This window comes from Arctopsyche grandis, chromosome 5 (assembly GCF_051622035.1).
Source record: "Arctopsyche grandis isolate Sample6627 chromosome 5, ASM5162203v2, whole genome shotgun sequence".
NCBI lineage: Eukaryota > Metazoa > Arthropoda > Insecta > Trichoptera > Hydropsychidae > Arctopsyche > Arctopsyche grandis.
This window is the reverse complement of record NC_135359.1, coordinates 4,138,100-4,156,463: the sequence shown is the minus strand read 5'-3', so window position 1 is coordinate 4,156,463 and position 18,364 is coordinate 4,138,100. Positions and strand designations below refer to the sequence as shown.

At 31.9% G+C, this 18,364-nt stretch overlaps 1 protein-coding gene across 1 annotated transcript; it reads right to left on the bottom strand.

Annotated features, from left to right (window-relative positions):
• Positions 1 to 5,116: 5,116 nt before the first annotated feature.
• Positions 5,117 to 8,616, bottom strand: LOC143911595 (kelch-like protein 23). The gene is made up of 11 exons (XM_077430550.1): positions 8,575 to 8,616; positions 8,362 to 8,499; positions 8,149 to 8,288; positions 7,898 to 8,076; positions 7,624 to 7,821; positions 6,509 to 6,664; positions 6,294 to 6,449; positions 6,062 to 6,222; positions 5,757 to 5,982; positions 5,488 to 5,656; positions 5,117 to 5,361 (listed from the first exon to the last, which is right to left on the bottom strand). The coding sequence occupies exons 2-11, from the start codon at positions 8,409 to 8,411 to the stop codon at positions 5,243 to 5,245; spliced, it is 1,554 nt and encodes a 517-aa protein (XP_077286676.1). The 5' UTR covers positions 8,412 to 8,499; positions 8,575 to 8,616; the 3' UTR covers positions 5,117 to 5,242.
• Positions 8,617 to 18,364: the final 9,748 nt, after the last annotated feature.

Sequence of the window (18,364 nt, the reverse complement as noted above, 5' to 3'; positions counted from 1 at the left end):
CCCACTTAACCCGCGCACAGCACTTCCTGACCCGCGCTTTACGACTTGAAATATCGCAAAGTGCGAATTTTTCTCGAAAATTCAACTCGAAAAAATATACATAGAGCGAAACTGCGCTCTATTAAAAGTTCACCATCATAATTAACCCACTTTTCCGAACGTACCGGCTGATATAAATTTCTCACTGAACGCGTCTGCAATATTTTCAGCCCGTTTTCATACAAATTCAATTGCTTTTGATATTCGCGTATATTATATTACATGTATGGTTAATGGAACCTTTCAGCATCGTGTATGAATATTTTTCATACAATATCTATACTTTTACGTCCTCTATTTACTTGTAAACAAGCTCACAATACCATTGAACATATACATTCGTAGTTGAAATGAAAATTCATTATGGCATTGTATTTCATAGAAAAATCCTATTTCCGATTCAATTCAAAAGAATATGTCAAACATGATTTTTGTGGTTCAAAATAAATATACATAGATTATTCATGTTGCCTGAATGTAACATATATTATCGATAGACGTTCCTCAAACGAAATACATATACATATACACGCTTTAGATCCTTTTCACAAATATTTACTTCGAGGACAACGTCGAAGAATCATACACTGAGAAATTCTTTGTATCTTCGTACACTCGAAAAAAGAGCTTTCGCCATCCGAAGGTGATGAAAGCTCTCCAAATTCCACTCTCGAAGACTTTTCTAAAACTTCTATCAGTATTCGAAAGCAAAAAAAAACACCAACTGAATTTTGCGTCAATATACATATGTATTATCAAAAAAATATCACGCGAAGATTTGACAAATCCATGAATATCTGATTCTGTCATGGATCAAATAATCTTCTCAAGCAATAGTAATATGCTGTGATTAAATCTCATTCGATTACGTACGAACATGGAATTAATTAATATTTGTTTGATAACGCAACTCCTCCGTGAATACCATTTGGGGATTGAGGGTTTTGAGAAGATATATCACAAAGCAAATGAAACAATTATGTTGTAAATAAAGCAAATATCTAAAATTATACAAAAAAAATACTCAGGGGTGGAAAGGATTTTAATCTCAATAAATTTCCGGCTGTCATTATGCTATTTTATTGTACTAAATTAAGCCGAGCGAAAAATGCGAATTTTGGATATTCATCGAAGGACCTAGTGAAAAGCTTTCATCGTATAAAGAGTAAATATTATTGACTTTAAACAATGGCCTGTATCTCCAACCAATCGATTAAGAAAACTCAAAGTCGCCGTTTCGTTCAAAATCCCCATTTTGATTTTTAAATGCTTTTTATTATTACGAAATTATGTCCACAATACATCTTATATCTATTTTAATAGCTACTGATCTACTGATCATTTTCTATTTTACAATTTTAATTTAATTTGGTTAGTAATCACAGTATTATATTATTCTAATGTTAATCTAAAGCATAATAGGAAAAAGAGCTCAAAAACCTATTTACAATCCTTATAAATGTTCATAATACATCTAATACATAATATTAATTAAAGACTATCTAAAGTCGATGACCTAAAGCAGATTGTGTTTAGGTAATCTGTGTTTATACCTGAAGGGTATAGACATTTTGTTGTAATCACCGAGACTCTTCACAAGTGTGTTAGTATGGTTATTAGTGATTCTTTCATAGAATCTACTGGTTAGTTTGTTAGTAATGTCTGTAACAAACGGAATATTATATATAGCATGCAGTTTTTTCAGGTTAGTATATATGGGTGTATTATAAATTATTTTAAGGGATTTATTTTGTATTACTTGGAGCTTGGAAAGGTTAGTATTCGAGGCGTTATTCCATACAGGTGAAGCATAGGTTAGTAATGGTAATATGAGCGCGCGATATAATTTTATTTTATTTAGCGTTGATAAAGAACTATGGCGATTAAATATTGGATATATTGAGGATATACCCCGCATTGCCTTGCATTTCGCTGCCTCAATGTGAGGTGCCCATCTCATTCTTTTATCAAACGTTACTCCTAAATATTTTATTACTGACTGCCATTTCAGACTTTCTCCAGAGGGGATTTTCAGATCTGAGCTTGGCTTATGTTTTCTAACACTAAAGAATATGGCGTCTGTTTTGGTTTGATTAATTTGAATTTTCCACTTAGTGAAATGTTCAGTCCCCATCAAAATCCCCATAAAAAGCGTGCCACCCTCGCGATATGTTTATAAAAGTTGAAAAACTTTCGATGACTTTTATTTTCAAAATAATTACAGGAGCAAAAAAAATGACGATTTTCTGAAGATAAATCGATTGATTTAGAGGCACAAAAAATTGTTTAAAATCAATGATATTTTTTTATTAAACGTTCCCTTTACACGACGAAAGTTTTTCTCTAGGTCCATTGATGAAAATCCAATTCGCGTTTTTCGCCCCGGCCTAATGACAATATATGTATATAGTATTATATCATCATCACATACAGCCATTCGCCATCCACTGCTGGATGAAGGCCTCTCCAACACGCATCCACTGTTTTGAGCAACCCTCATCCATCTCACCCCACACTTTTTCCTAATTTCATCCACCCATCTTCTCTGCGGTCTTCCTTTTACCCTTTTGCATTCTCTCGAGTATCATTCTAGCATTTGTTTTGTCCACCTTTCGTACATTTTTCAAGCCACCTGGCCCGTCCATTTTCATTTCAAAATCTTTACTCTATACACTATATCCACCACCCTTGTTTCCTGTCTTTCTTCGTTATGCCAAGCCTACAACGTTCCATACTTCTTTGAGTGCATTGGACTTTGTGTAGCATCTTAGCGTTCAATGTATAAGTTTCACATCCATACGTCATCTCTGGCAAAACACATTTATCGAAAATCTTTTTCTTCAGTCAGTGGCATTTTTGATTTAAAAACAGCATTCATTCGTCCAAATGCACTTCATCCTAACTTTATTTATTTTTTTTTACTACCGGATGTGTCAATTATTTGTTCTATAAAAAAACTAGCATTTCATAGCTATATAAAATTACAATTAACTTTATACTATACTACTGTTTTTACCCGGCTTCGCTCGGTATTTATATTATACACCGCTTAAACATGGCCGAACTAATAGTAAACATTTTATTAAATTTATTTGAATGTTTTTTTTTATTAAATTGAACGTCATGAATTCTATGACCCAAACAAAAAAACATGCATACAACGTCTGTTTCGAAATTATATATTGTATTAGATTATTAAACTATTAAATCTTGCATTATTGGCAAATATATTGTATTTATAATGTACAAATCTCCATAGAGCCTTTATATTATACATATGTATCTGAAATGAATCACAACGCATACTCGAATTATATAAACGTATGTAGTAGTTAATTTGAAAGATGGACGTATTTTATTTATAAATATACACACTTTGTAACTTTGCTATGCTATTAGGCATCAGATTATTCAGTGGGCTTCAACTAATTGGTGCATCTGCTTACTTCGACGATGACGTGACGAGATCTGCCCTTCACGCTGATAAGGGCGGGTCGAGCTTCGGCTTCCGAGATCTCGCTAGGGACTGTTTAATAGCACCGAGTAAGGGTAATGGACTGAAAATATGGAGTCTGCAAAACGACGAGTCTATTCAACACGATGTGAACCACCAAAATATATTTTTTCAATACTTCAATGTAATGTACATATGTTTATTATTCTTGTATAAGTAGTATAAAAGGTGTAAATCTAACATATCCGAACATCTCGCGAAACTTAGTCCAGCAGCGTGGCTCATAAATTTCGAACCGCCCGAAATCCAGGTCGGGGATCAAAAGACCGAATCGATTGTTCGAAAAGGGTCATAGATATTTAAGGTTTGACGCTCTTTGTGTGTCGACATCCCTTTGAACATCTTCCATCTGGTGAGTGTGTGAGCGATGGTGGGTTAGGGGGGTGAGGGTAAAAATATGGCGCGAAGTTGCGCAAAGGGGAATATCCTGTCAGAAACGCGAGATGACAAGCACATCATTATACGAGTTCATCGAGCAAGCTTTTACATGTATAATGTGTATGCGTGTGTTTTCAACATCACTTTAGATATCATTATCTTGAAAGGGAAAGAGAGGGGGGGGTGGAAAACGATATTAAAATTTTCCGCGAGCTGCAGAAGCGAAAACTTTTATCAAAGGAAAATATGTCAATCATCTAAACACATAAAGAACTAAAACCAGCACATCGAATAGATGGTAGGGAATTAATTATCACTGAGCAACAACAAAAAAATACCAGAGCGGAGACTAACCAATCTTTACTAAGTTTGATCCAATAAATTCGAATATGATTATAATGATTTTTGTTGGTTAGTGATCGTTTATGAGATATCAGCGTATGAAAAAATGCGCGATTTTTACAGTTTTTTGGCTTTTGCAGACTTTAACTCAAAATCTAGTATTGCTGTGCTCAAAGTGAGTATTGAAATCAATAGTCAGATATTTTTCCTATTGATTGTGATATTTTATTGCTTTAAAATAATTATAATAAATTGTCTAGCGAATTTTAATAGTCAAAAATATATTTTTTTTTACAGATTTTTTCTCCGTGCTTATTTGGCCAGTTTTTTTATTTCACGACGTTTACAAAGATTGGTTTTAAATCTATCTCAATATTTTTTTATCTAATTTTTTATCTTTTATTGACTCTTTCTGATGGTGTAAATATTTTTTTATAGCTTTTGAACGGGATGAGACAATTCAAATCTTAATAACGCATTGTATTGTCATCGAAAATTTAACAAAAAATCGGCTAGATAGGAATGGATCAAAAATTGAATGTAAAATTTGAACCAAAAGAAAAGAGATTTCATGAAAATTTATGCATGTAAATGTAAAATACTATTTAAATTGTTATTAATTTTAATCAAGGCTTTTTTTTTAAAAAAAAAAGGTGCCGGACTTACTTCTTGCGAAGTTTTTATTTGAAAAGATTATTTAAAAATTATACTATATACCATGTTCGTTTGAAGCATAAAAACTGTTGAGACAAAAAGGTGCCGGAACGCCGTTCCACCTCGTTACATGGGATAAAATAGCCCTGATTTATAACATCATTAAATTAAGTAATAAATAAGAAGTTCATAGATAATATATGTATCGACATATCAGCAATATTTATTACAGAATTTTACATCCAATGAACATTTTGTTATGTATTTTATTTAACGGCTGTGTGTAGTCTTAAATTGTGATAATTTTTTTGAAGATCAAATAATAGAATCATATGGTATGACGAGAGCATTTGGTTTAACTCTTTCTAAATTCAAACTTTTTAAAGTTTCCCAAGTTTCCATTGCATCGTCATATTCCCAAACCTTGTCCAGATCTGAAAATGAAATAAAAATTATTTAGAGAGTGTTTTAAATGAAACTTAATGGTACGAAAATCTCAGTAGCGTAAAATAAGCGTATCGCATAAACTGTATATTATATAGTGGCATAAAAAAACTCGCCCATCAAAATTAATTTGTTTCGGTAAAAACACAGGCCAATTTTACGTGCAGGATTTGGCAGTGTGCAATACGCTGTCCATAGATTTGCATTAGGATCGTATCTTTCTACACTATCTATGTTTTTATATTTTTCGTAATAAAAACCACCAGCAACGAAAATTGCGATGCTCTAAAAAAACAGTTAAATTAAAATTTATTTTATTTTTATTTCAAAGTATTCATGATACTTATAAATGGGAATCCACCAATGAAACTTAATAAACACTCACTGAATGACTTTCTCTTTCATATATCATTGAAGCGCCGTAAGACCAAGAATTAGACTTGACTGAATACACTTGCAATGTATTGATGGAGTTCTGGGGTTTATCACTTTGCCAGAGACGCCCACCTGTCACGTAGATTTTATCTCCGATGACAGAAGCACTATGAGAATGCACAGCTTTCAACAGCTGAGCGATAGATGTATCCCAGTTCTTTGTCTTACTGTTCCACCTATTCGTAATCAATTTGACAATAAGTGCAATATAATTAAAAAGGATTCAATGAAATATTTATCTACTTTCTGCATCACCTTTCTACTGAATACAAATAGATTTTATTTTTCCAACCCCCGATTACGTAAACATCAGTAGACGATTTCCGACTAAGTGTCACGGCTGAAAAGTAGACACGACCTTGATTTAGCGGTTTCAATTGATGTTTCTTGCCGTTTTTCAAATCAATATATTCCACCTGTAAATAGTTCGATTAATTATATGCAAATAAATCGATGGAAGTATTCCACAATTCAACTTAAATATTACGGAAGTGACTTCATTTCCATTTGAATCGAATCCGCCGATTATCACGATCCAATTTCCAACAAGAACCGATACAAACTGAGTTCTGTCAAATCCGAAATTGTCTCTTAAAGTCCAACTGTCATTCGTTGCATCAAAAATATCAACGGTGTTTGCTGCCTAAAAATGCAATATATATGAAATAATTATTACTCATAAAATTGATATAAAAAACGTACATCTAATTTATCTCCTCCGAGAACTGCAATTTTATTGATATTGCTGTGAAGACTCCCACTTGGACATTTTGGGAAATTTGATTGCATCGCCTGTTTAAGAATCACACTGCACTCTGGGTGGGAAAAACAGAAGTCCATAACTTCGTTAACGAGAAACTGAAACATACATACATATACATATGTGCATATTATGTATGTTAAAAGATTGTTTTTACTTTATCTATGTACGTAATAACAATAGAAGAAGTTTTGTGATCATGCGAAAATTTGAACTCGAAATTTTGACTAAATCGAACTAAGAATCGATCACTGATCACGTTTTCATGATCTAGAAAAAATGTGTGTGTGTGTGTCTGTGTATTTTGGGGGATTTTTTGAACATCGTTAGTCAACCGGAAGTGGCAGTTTACTTTCGTTCGATTTTTCTTCCACTATTTTTTTCGATCCCTTTAACGTGTGTTCTCATGACGAAAAAAATTCAAGTATAATTCTTGTATTAATGTGATAAAAATAAAAAAAAATCATTAAATTTTATAAACTGGAAGTGGGATTTTTTTCTTTTAAAAAGGTCAAAAATGTTGTGGCCACTACTCTGTCCAAACCCCTGAACGTATCAAGCTTAAAATTTATATTTGTATTCTTTATGTACTAACTTAGAGCTGATAAGGTTTTGGTCAGAATTCGTAAACCGAAAGTAGTATTTTTTTTTAAAACAATATTTCATTTTTTTTTTTTATCTTTTAAATTATTTTTATTTTCTTGATATTTAATATGTATAATACTGATACTGATTTTAAGTAATAAAAAAAATTGAACAAAATCTGACAACCGGAAGTGGAACTTTTGTATTGTGCAAGTTTCCATACATTTGCGCTCAATTTGTATCAAAAATGCTGTCATAGCTATTAGTATGTGTGAATGTGTCTGTACGGTTACAGTAAAATATCGAATTTTGTCTTGTGACCTTCTTCTATTCCTCAAATACATAGATAATGTCATGGGTTGGTCACATCCGATTTTTTATATCGTATTTATCATCTTTTAATATATATGTGCACATATGTATATGTGCATACTATATTAAAAGACGATATTATTAATAGATTCTTAAATACCTCTATTGAGAGCGACGTCAACTTTACAGTTTTTAACAACTCTTCTAATACACTTTCACGGTTTTTTATATCATAATTCACCCATAATTTTAAGGACTTGAAAACGTCTTCTGTGATATTCACATTTAATTTGTCCGACTTCAGAATCTCGGATAAGACGGAGGCTGACAGCTTGAGAAAACCTGAGGTTTCGTACAACTGAAACGGATACAAAAATAAATATGTACATATGTTCGAAGAATCGCAATACTTTTTATATAATCAACAAATTTACAGTCTCAAAATTGTCGACAGTCAAACTCATCGCCTTTTGTTTTGGAATTGGATCATTTGAGATGCTCAAGACTTCTAAGCAATTTGTTACGTCAATTGATTTGTATTGAGGAGAGATATTTTTTATTTCGAGTTTTTCGGCTAGTTCCATGAATTCTTTAAAATGCTTGTCATCGATATCTGAAAGTATATTTAATTTGTTTAACAAAGAGAATAAAAAATAACAAATGAGTTGTATTAACTTGTTCTTACATATTTCTCCGGTGTAGCAATATTTCAAAATTGCATCGATGACTGGATACTGGAAACCGGCAAAAATGGCACTTAATTTGTACCTGCTATTAGTGAAAAATTCGCTACACGTCGAAAGCACTATCAAGTGTGCAAAGAAGCTACAAATGTAAATCACGACAATTTAAAGTAACATTTTTGATATAAATAATTTTTAAAATCGAATGAAGATACCTTCGGCCACGAACGACAAAAAATACATCAGAGAACTTCTTTTCCTTCATTGCAACAATTTTCGAGTCGGTTTTTTTGTATAATTTGGTTTCGCTTTTATTTCTATCATCTTGTTACCCAGTTTTGCTCGGAAGATTTCTAAAAAATGAACAAGTTACAAGTTACAAGTATTCAGAATTAATAAATATAAACAAATATATATGTAATATGTGCCTATTGGACAGATGACCAGAGATGGTGGAAGTTACAATATGTACATATATGAAGATGCGTCACGTTTTATACCATTTGTTGAATTCGATAAGCTTATCATAAGCCATTATCTGCAAAACCTATGCTTATGGTTTTAACCGCTTCAAAATGGCTAATATTATAGAAAACATTAATTTGTTTTTTTTTTATATGAAACGAAAAAAAAATAGAATTAAAGACAGTCAATCAGAAAGGAATAACACACACACACACATAAAGATTTTTTTTTTATATAAGGGAACCGGAACTGAAACAGGAATCCGAAACCAGAACTGAAAAGGAATCGGGATCCGGAACTGAAAAAGGAATCCTGCTCCGGAACTAAAAAAGATTCGGGATTCAGATCTTGATCCTATTGAAGTTTATTTGAGAATACAATAATAAGTTTTGATTGGTAAATGAGAATTCAAACTTTGGCTCGAAAGTCCCCATACAAAACGCGCCGCGCTCGAAACGGGTTTTGTATGGGGGGAGCGATATTTTCAGAAAATCATTTTGTTTTTTATTATTACAAGGCTCATTTATGTTTCACTTCGCAAACGAATGAGCTAAAAATCCTACAGTCTTCCGATCGTTTTGAAACTGCCATTTTGAAAACTTTTGCCATTTTGCGCGGTTTGATCAACGATGAAAATTTCAATCGATTTTTAAAGTTCGATGGTAAAAATAATCGTAATAGCCACGTCTAAATTTGCAAAATGTTTGGATACGGTTACGTTTAATAGGTAGTTGCCCTATTTGTTTGACTCTCCGCCACCCACTCGTCTTGTTGAATTTTAATTGTTTAAACGCCTATATCTTTATAGTGTTCACACTATATCTTATAGTGTTCACACTATATCTTATAAAATTTGCATTATAGGTTCTGATTATCTCTCATATATATTTTTACTTCCTCATAGGTTATATAATGAATGTTAAAATGTTTATATTATAATGGTGATTCGATATGCTTGTTGTGGCCAAATACCTCAGGCTCAACTGTCATTGTGACATTTGTGACTGACATCTTTTTATGTTCCAAACAAAGAAGAAAAGCATTTAATAATAAGAAAAATGATGAAACAAAAGAAATTTAAAGCACGAAAGAGAACAACACAAAGGATCAATATGAGGAGGAATCTGATTGGACATTGGAATAAGATCTTACTTTATAAATAAGGACTACCAATTATATAATATATGTATTTTCAAAGCTTAAACAAAAAACATAAATTTTCCGCTTAGATTGTAAGAAACAAAACTATCACTGTGAATAAATTTGTAATTGCAATATATATGTATACCCGATATAAAGGATTCCAAACAGTACTAGCAGATTCCAGATGACTTCTTAAAATTAATTGAAAAATAAGGCTACAGCACTATAGGATTTAAATGGCTTAGGTAGTCAAAAATGAAACCCAAATTCCAATTTTCCATCCTTAAGTAAGCGCCAAGGTCTCTCACACGATCAACCTTAAGTAATTGAGTATTATTGATAAGAAGATATAGTTATGAATTATAAGGAGGACAAAATGACCTGTTGAGATGTAGAACATTTTGCGTCAAAATAACATTAATAGTTGGACAGTTAATGGGTTAATGTTTTGATATTTTATAAGGATGCGGTATACTGACCAAACAATGAATAAGATATTTTCATTTTTATTTGTAATCTGGTGTTCCGATATCTATGTACATTATTTTTTGCTATGTGGTTTTTAAACTGATAATACATCAGCACAATACTATGTGGTTTTTATATAATAATATGTACATCATTTCGGATAATGTGACTTTTAAATGATTAAAAATATTATCATATAAAAACCACATAGCAAAAAATAATATGAATATGTAGATTAGATTACAAATACATATAATTCAATGCAATTTTCAAAACGAAATTCTTTAATTTACAATTACACAATTTATCCTCACATTACATATGTACATACATACATATATTAGATAAATTCATAATATACTAGGAAGTGTAAATGACTAGTGACAATTAGAAATATGATTTAAACTAAAAGAGAGTGATAATCAATAGGGCCTTCACCAATGAGGACAAACATTTCTGATAAACCTCCTAAAATTAATCTTAAAAAAATAAAATCCTAGATGATTAAGTCATTGATGTTGGAGCTAGTAAGCAAATGTCATAAAATCTTCATATCCAAAATAATAAAAGCCATTAGAAATAGATAACTTCTCCATTTATATACTTTGACCTGTTTAAAGTGAATGTTCATTAAGTCTTTTTATCATATAAATACAAACTCGTATCCCATTTTGGATATAATCTGACTGATATCTTCCACTCGTTTTTCAAACCAACTTGTACATTTCTCAATAAGAGGCTACTTTTTGCATTATATTTATATAATTCCATACTTTTTGATATATGTACACTGTATGTTTAGAGGCAAGTTATCTCTATGGAAGCTTTATAGCTTTTTTTTCAACAGATATCATCACCCTCACGTCACTTTAATATACTGTTTATTACTTATTTCTTAAGCAATAACGAATCGATGGTTTGGTGTATATATGTATGTATGTATATTGTATGTCGATTTTTTAATTTGTATCGAATTTGAAGTTTGTAGATGCCGGAATAATTCAGGTTTTTCCTTTCAAGGTAATTTGTGTGGTATACATTAATTACTATGAAAGGAAAAACCTGAATTATTCCAGTATCTTTAAACTTAAAATTCGATACAAATTCAAAAATGGGCATACAATATCTATGCACCAAACCACCGTATGAAACATATACATACATATAAATATATATTTCATATTTGTATTATTTTAACCACCCAATATTTTTCTTTGTGCCCAAATCCTCGCTAAAAAGCTATTCGATTCCATCGTTGATTACGATTTTATGTATTTTATTGGCAATATCTATTATAGATTATTACAAAATCCAAATCGATCATCTCCTGTAAGATTCATCCTGTTTTTATGGTTTAATAAAAATTGGTTTCATAAAAATTGACGACAGTAAAATCATAATCCATTGAGATAAAGATCACATACATATGTATATTTTTTGATTTTTGAATGCTTTTTATTATTACTAAATTGTTCACAATACATCTTATATTTATTTTAATAGCTACTGATCTACTGATCATTTTCTATTTTACAATTTTAATTTAATTTTGTTAGTAATCAAAGTATTATATTATTCTAATGTTAATGTACAGCATTATTATTATCGAATATGCATTGAAAAAAAATCAAACAAAATTTTATTGGATTTTACCACCCGCAAAACCTAATTCAAAAACCGTCTCATCGAATAAAATCCACGAAATTAATCATTAAAAAAAACACGTGTCCTGCCATCTTTGCCAAAATCCTTAAGTTTGCGTAGAAATTCTTGGACGTTGAAAAAAAATCCAATTTCTGATCGACACAGATTGGATCGCGTGACGTCAATGCCCCTGCTCTCACATAAACTTTCAAATTATTATTATTTAGACGTCTTAAAATTTAAATTGATTTAGAGACCCGCTATTCTAGCGCCAACCCAGAGATAAACGTCGCTCGGGGAAAATATCTACTAGGCGGTGTAAATTTGAAACCGACTCGTAAGCAATTTTCTCGTATCGCTCGACCCTATACCCATATTGTCGGGGAAAGCTTTGAACGTTTTTCTTTTTCGGCTTTTCACAGATAAGAGAGCCGCGGTGTATTAAAGCTTCAGCACGTAAAAACGGAGATTTCACGCATGGCGTGGCAGCGGCGCGTCACGCACATGTGCGTACAAGGGATTTCCCGTGCGGATTTTTCCAAGATTTTCCTCTCTCTGTAACATATTTCTCTTTGTCAACAGAGCGTCCCGCAAAGGTCCTTGGATGGTTTCCCCGCAACTGTCTGGTCCGAACCAAAGCCACAGATAAGCGGGATCATCTGGATATTTTCATGGAAAATCATCGCAAACCCCCTTCTTTTTGCTTTGACACAAAAGCTGAAAATTTTTCTACAAACTTTCCACTCTTTAACCCCTTTACTTCATTTATATCCATTCGGAGTTTAATCATACTCTTTTCAAGACTGAACTTACGTAGTTTCAATTTAAAACGAACTGAACGAACTGTGATTTTCAAACTTTCTTTATATATGTGTTATAATTTTTCTTAGAGGAATAAGCTCCATTCTTATAAAAAAATAATGCAATGTGAAATGAATTCATATTTTAAAGCTCTATTTTTCGTATTTTATAAAGTTTCCAAAGTTCAAAAATTTTGTTTGTGATTAATAAAAAAATCTGAAATTCATATATTCTGTTCCCAAAAGGAAAAATTTCAACTTACGTAGAAGTTAGAAATATAAAATTCTCATACAAGAGAGTGTCACGTAAATACATATATGTATACATGTGATAGTGTACATATGCATGTATTTCAAATTGGAATAATTGATATTCAAATATATTCTCATCTATGACGACGACGGAGATACGTTCCTGAACCTCGGTCGTAAGTCGAATCCGTCGTAAGTCGAGGAATATATTTATTTATTTTTTTCGGTGATTTTACTTACTTTTATTAATACAGTAATTCAAATGAATTCATATTTAAATTTTAAAAAAATTAAACATCTACATCATCCGTACTTTTTAATTATAAATTATACATCCTCATCACTTATCACACAAGTACAATCCATTTCTTCATGTTCAGTTTGAGATACAGTCGTAAAGTTTTTTTGAAAAATGTGTCTAATTTTGTTTGAACAGTATCCTGTTTTTTTTCTCTATATATTTCTTGGTAGCATGCGAGATTTTCTTGAATCCTGCGGTTCACATTTAAAAATCTTTCACTGTCTGGGTCCATCATTTCAAACTTTTGTATTCCTTGATTAATTAAATTAAAAGCAGCAGCCATTTCTTTCAATACAAATTTTTTCAGCGGTTCCGCAGATGTGATTGATTAATTTTCATCAATATCCTCTTCTGCAACCATTTGAGTTTCAAGGTCTAATAATTCTGCATTGGTTAGATCTTCTGAATCATTTTCAAGAAGTTGGTTGATGTCTTCGTTATCTACGTCAAATTTTAGACGTTCACTAAATTGTACGATTAGGTTAGTAATATCCTCGACATTTTTTTCTTTTTCGTATATGGAAAGAGAAACGGGTTCAAATCGATTGGGTTTTTTCCATATTCCGTACATACATGCTGAAGTAACTTCTTAAGCCGTTAAGGGTCCATCCCTTATCTATATTTCTTATAGCATGAAGGATATTATAATTTTTCCAAAATTCTTGAAAAGCTTTTCCTTCTTCTATTGCTTCAATGCCTTGCGCAAATGTAATTTTTAAATAATGAGCTTTAAGAGACGCAATGGAATTCGCTTTTCAATCTTGTCATCGATCCAAATCACTAGTAATTTTTCCATTTGTTGAATGGGTCCGAGTCTTTTTTTATTTATTATTTTAGATTTGAATGACAAGGACCCTTTAACGCAGCGGTTTCCAAACTGGGAGGCGCGCCTCCCAAGGGAGGCGCGGACTATTGCCAGGGGAGGCGCCAAAACATTTTAATAAAAAAATAATTTTCATACCATAATATCTACAAATAAATAAAACTACATATCGTAGCTTAACAGCAAAAATTCAATGCATGAATGTTTATTTTTATTTTTCTTTCATTTTTATATATACATTTAATTCCTATAAAAAATTATCCGGAGAAGAAGATTTTAAAAATTGCGCCTTTGCAAACGCTCTGTTTTAGCTAAAGATGCCCATTTAATTGCATATGTTCGATATGTCGCGGATAATAATATATTAGAAGATATATTATTTTGCAAACACATTCTTGGGAAGACCACATCCATTGAAATTTTTAATATAATAGACAGTTTTGTTGAAGAAAACGACATAAAGTGAAATAATTGCGTTGCGAACGACATCAAATAATAATTGGACTGTGTACCGACGGAGCTCACTCGATGTCCGGACACAAAGCAAGTCTTAAAGCATTGATCAAAAAGAAAGCACCACATGCTATCTGGACACACTGTATGATTCTCAGAGCAGCTCTATTGTCAAAAAATATGAGCGAGGAACTGAACAGCATTTTTACAAAAGTTATAAAAATTATAAACTACATTAAGAATAGTCCTTTGAGAGCAAAGCTGTTTGCAAAGCTGTGTGCTGATATGGAAGCCAATTATACCTCACTTTTGTATTATTGTGAAGTTCGCTGGCTATCTCGTGCAAAAATGATTCTAAAGGGTGTTTGAACTCAAAGAAGAAATAGCAACCTTTCTCGAAGAAAACCATCATGAAGAGGCACATTTGTGGACGAGCGATAATTTTATTGTTAAACTTGCCTATTTGTTTGACATTTTTGGAAAATTGAGCGGTTTAAATAATTCAATGCAGGGATCACAAATATACCCACTTGTTCAAAAAGACAAAGAAAAGCTTTCATTAAAAAATTAAAGTTATGGAAATCAAATTTACAAAAGAATGGGTTGGATAGGTTTTCACTTTCCAAAGATTTCTGGGCCACAGACAATATTGAAGCAAGTAAAAATATTTTTATCGACCACTTGGATGTTTTAGTGCTGCATTTTTCCAATTATTTCAAAGACCTTGATTTCTCAAAGTTTTTGTGGATACAGAATCCATTTAACTACAATGAAGAAGACGAATTCGAGCTGACAACCATCGAAAAATAAAAATTGATAGAATTATCATGCGATAGCTCACTAAAACAAAAGTTTCAAAATGAAACCATAATTAAATTTTGGATGAATCTTAGTGGATAGTATGAATCTTTGTATTGCAAAGAAATGCAAGTGCTGCTACCGTTAGTAACGTCTTATTTATGCGAAACGGGCTTTTCGGCACTAGCTGCAATGAAAACCAAATATCGGGCCAGGTTAATAGTCGAAAAGGAGTTACGAGTGGCACTCTGCATATTGCCCCCAAGATTTGATAAACTGTGCCAATAAACAACAACATCCTTCGCATTCAATTTTGATGTCTTAGATGTAGTTTAATTAGTAATTTAATATAAAAATAAATATATGTACGTGTTCGTATAAATTTATGTTATAACAAAACCTTTTTATTATTCTGTCTATTGTAGAGTTCAGTATTTTATTTTTAAATAAAGGTTTATTATTTAAAACGGGTCTATATTATTATATCTATTAAAAAATAAAAGGTAGGGAGGCGCGGAAAAAAAATTTTTTTTTAGGGAGGCGTAGTAGCATAAAGTTTGGAAACCGCTGCTTTAACGGCTTTACGATTTTTTTCTTTATCTTTTAAAATAGTGGAGACCGTTAAATGTGACAATTTCAAATTATTTGCCTAGTCCATCACTTTTTTACCACTATCATATTGTTTTATCACTTCAAGTTTCATTTCTAAGTCTATCACCTTCCTCTTTTTTTTAACAAGAGTTCCTTTATCAGTCATTATCCCGTTTCTTTATCACACATTATAAATGTTCTTATAAATTAAAATTTGAGCACTAATCAACACGAAATTGAGAAAATAAACATCCTAAAACAATAACGAACAATTATGTAACAAACAGTAACGACCGTATGAGTTTGTTACGTGCGACTGCTGACGAATCCCAAAGAGTCATAACTTAATTTTTAAAACTACTGCGATGTTTCATTTCTTCCGAAAGAGAATTCCCCATTTTCATAACTCACGTCCGCTTGAGATTTATCAATCAATTTTTGAAAAATAATTAATTAATTAATTTTTTTTTTCGGTCGTAAGTGCGAACCGTCGTAAGTCGAGGACTACCTGTATATATTATATATAAAATTGAATGTCTGTCTGTCTGATTACGACTCATTCAACTGATTACGATGGAACTTTCAGGATTTGTTGTATGCATGTCCGTGAAGATTTCTGTGAAAAAAAACTGGAAAAAACCTCTTAATAATAATATTCGTAATTACGATTTTACGGACGCGAAAGTTTGAAACGCCATTATGTAGTCAATGGTTTGTTGGTAACCACGATACCAGTTGGTTTGAAGAGACTTTCGGCTTTGAAGAGACGTTAATAGAGCTCCAACCATCACTTAAAACGGGAACGGGAATGGGAACGGGAACCGGAACTGGAACGGGAACTGGAACGGGAACCGGAACGGGAACCGAAACGGGAACCGGAACGGGAACCGAAACGGGAACCGGAACGGGAACGGGAATTGCATGCCATATTCTGGCATTGCAACGCATGCTGGGTTCAGCTAGTATTATTTAAGAAATCGACGTTTTTCCACAACGAAATATATTATAATAAATTTACATAAAGTTAATGTTATGATTTTGATCGATTGATAGAAATTCTCATAGATTTTTTTTATATTATATGTAAATAAGTGTAATTCAAACTATAATCTGCATATGTATGCATTCTAACATAAAAAAAAATTTTGTTTGTATGTAAGCACATATATTGTGGACTAGGAAATCCAAAATTTCAAAACCGGGACTTCGCGATTACAATTAGACGATCCCGAGATCCCGGGACCAGTCACAGGATTGTGATTACTATGAATAATGCTTACATAATATGTACATCCATTATTCAAATACACAATTTTCGACCTAGGGTCTCCAAATTTTATAAAATTATTTCGTGAGGCCCTAGCTTAGATCGTAGAAGACTTATAATTAAAACCATTTGTAGGATTTTTCCTAATTTTCGCCACCGATGTGTTTATCTGCTATACAATTCTATAGTTTTTAATATACCAATCGTGCTTTGGAAAGAATCGAAACTCTCGAAAATATAAAATCTCATAATGTGCACTATTAACGTGCAAAATAAGATCGTATTTTCAAAAAAAAAATTACCTTTATTATTAAAAAAATTATTATTTATTATTTAAGAGTATATGAAGCGTTATAAATCGCAGGCAGGCAGACAAGCAGACAGACACTTTCACACTATTATTCGTTTTAGTACACTTACATTCACGTATTTATGTATATAGTATAAAGAACATATAATTACATAATATTTGCCACTTTCCTTCATTTCAAGAAATTCTCGCAAAACAATAAATATAAAATTTTGCGTTTTAAAATATATAAAACTACTGGTGGCTTTTAATAAGTTTATAAAATGTCATATTTAATTAAACAACCTTACCCATTTTCTCGCAATATCTCGAGTTTTCAGCGATCTAGAATTTCGCTGAATTATATAAAATGCTGCAAATTTACAAATTTGACCATAGATATCTCTGTGGATATTAATTGATATGTATTTATGTACTTTGTATAATACTAATTGTATATTTGTATCAAAATGTACAATGTTTCTGGCCAGGGAGACGCATTGGGGTTACCTTTAAGGCCTTCCTAGTATAAATTGAATGATAAAATGAAATAAAAATTACTAAAATACATTTCACAAGTCAAAGATAGCTTATTTATGTTATGATTATTGAATTTCAAACGAGTTTACTTTGCGTTCACTCTTCCCGCTGACCAAAGAGATTGTTCCGACCGAGTTCGGACAAAATTATTAATGCGAAAGGGAAAACGAAAGTCCAAAGATTCCTTTTTGATGAGATAAAATCATTGTGATAAATATTCACAATTCAGCCTACGGGGTAAGGGGATGAAGGGTGAAAGAATGAGATTCGTAGAAGCTGGGGTCTCCCTTGTGAGAGAGACGAATTGGATAATTTATCTTTAAGGAATCGCGGTTACAGAAAGAGTTTCACGTGTTTTAAAAGCCTCCATCGAAACCACACGCA

Bases quoted from the DNA above. Each gene is read 5' to 3' on its own strand.
- LOC143911595 (XM_077430550.1), bottom strand. From the start codon at position 8,411: ATGAAGGAAAAGAAGTTCTCTGATGTATTTTTTGTCGTTCGTGGCCGA. The intron at 8,289-8,361 runs GTATCTTCATTC...TTACATTTGTAG, and splicing joins TTTGTCGTTCGTGGCCGAAG to CTTCTTTGCACACTTGATAG. The intron at 6,450-6,508 runs GTACGTTTTTTA...TTGCATTTTTAG, and splicing joins TCGGAGGAGATAAATTAGAT to GCAGCAAACACCGTTGATAT.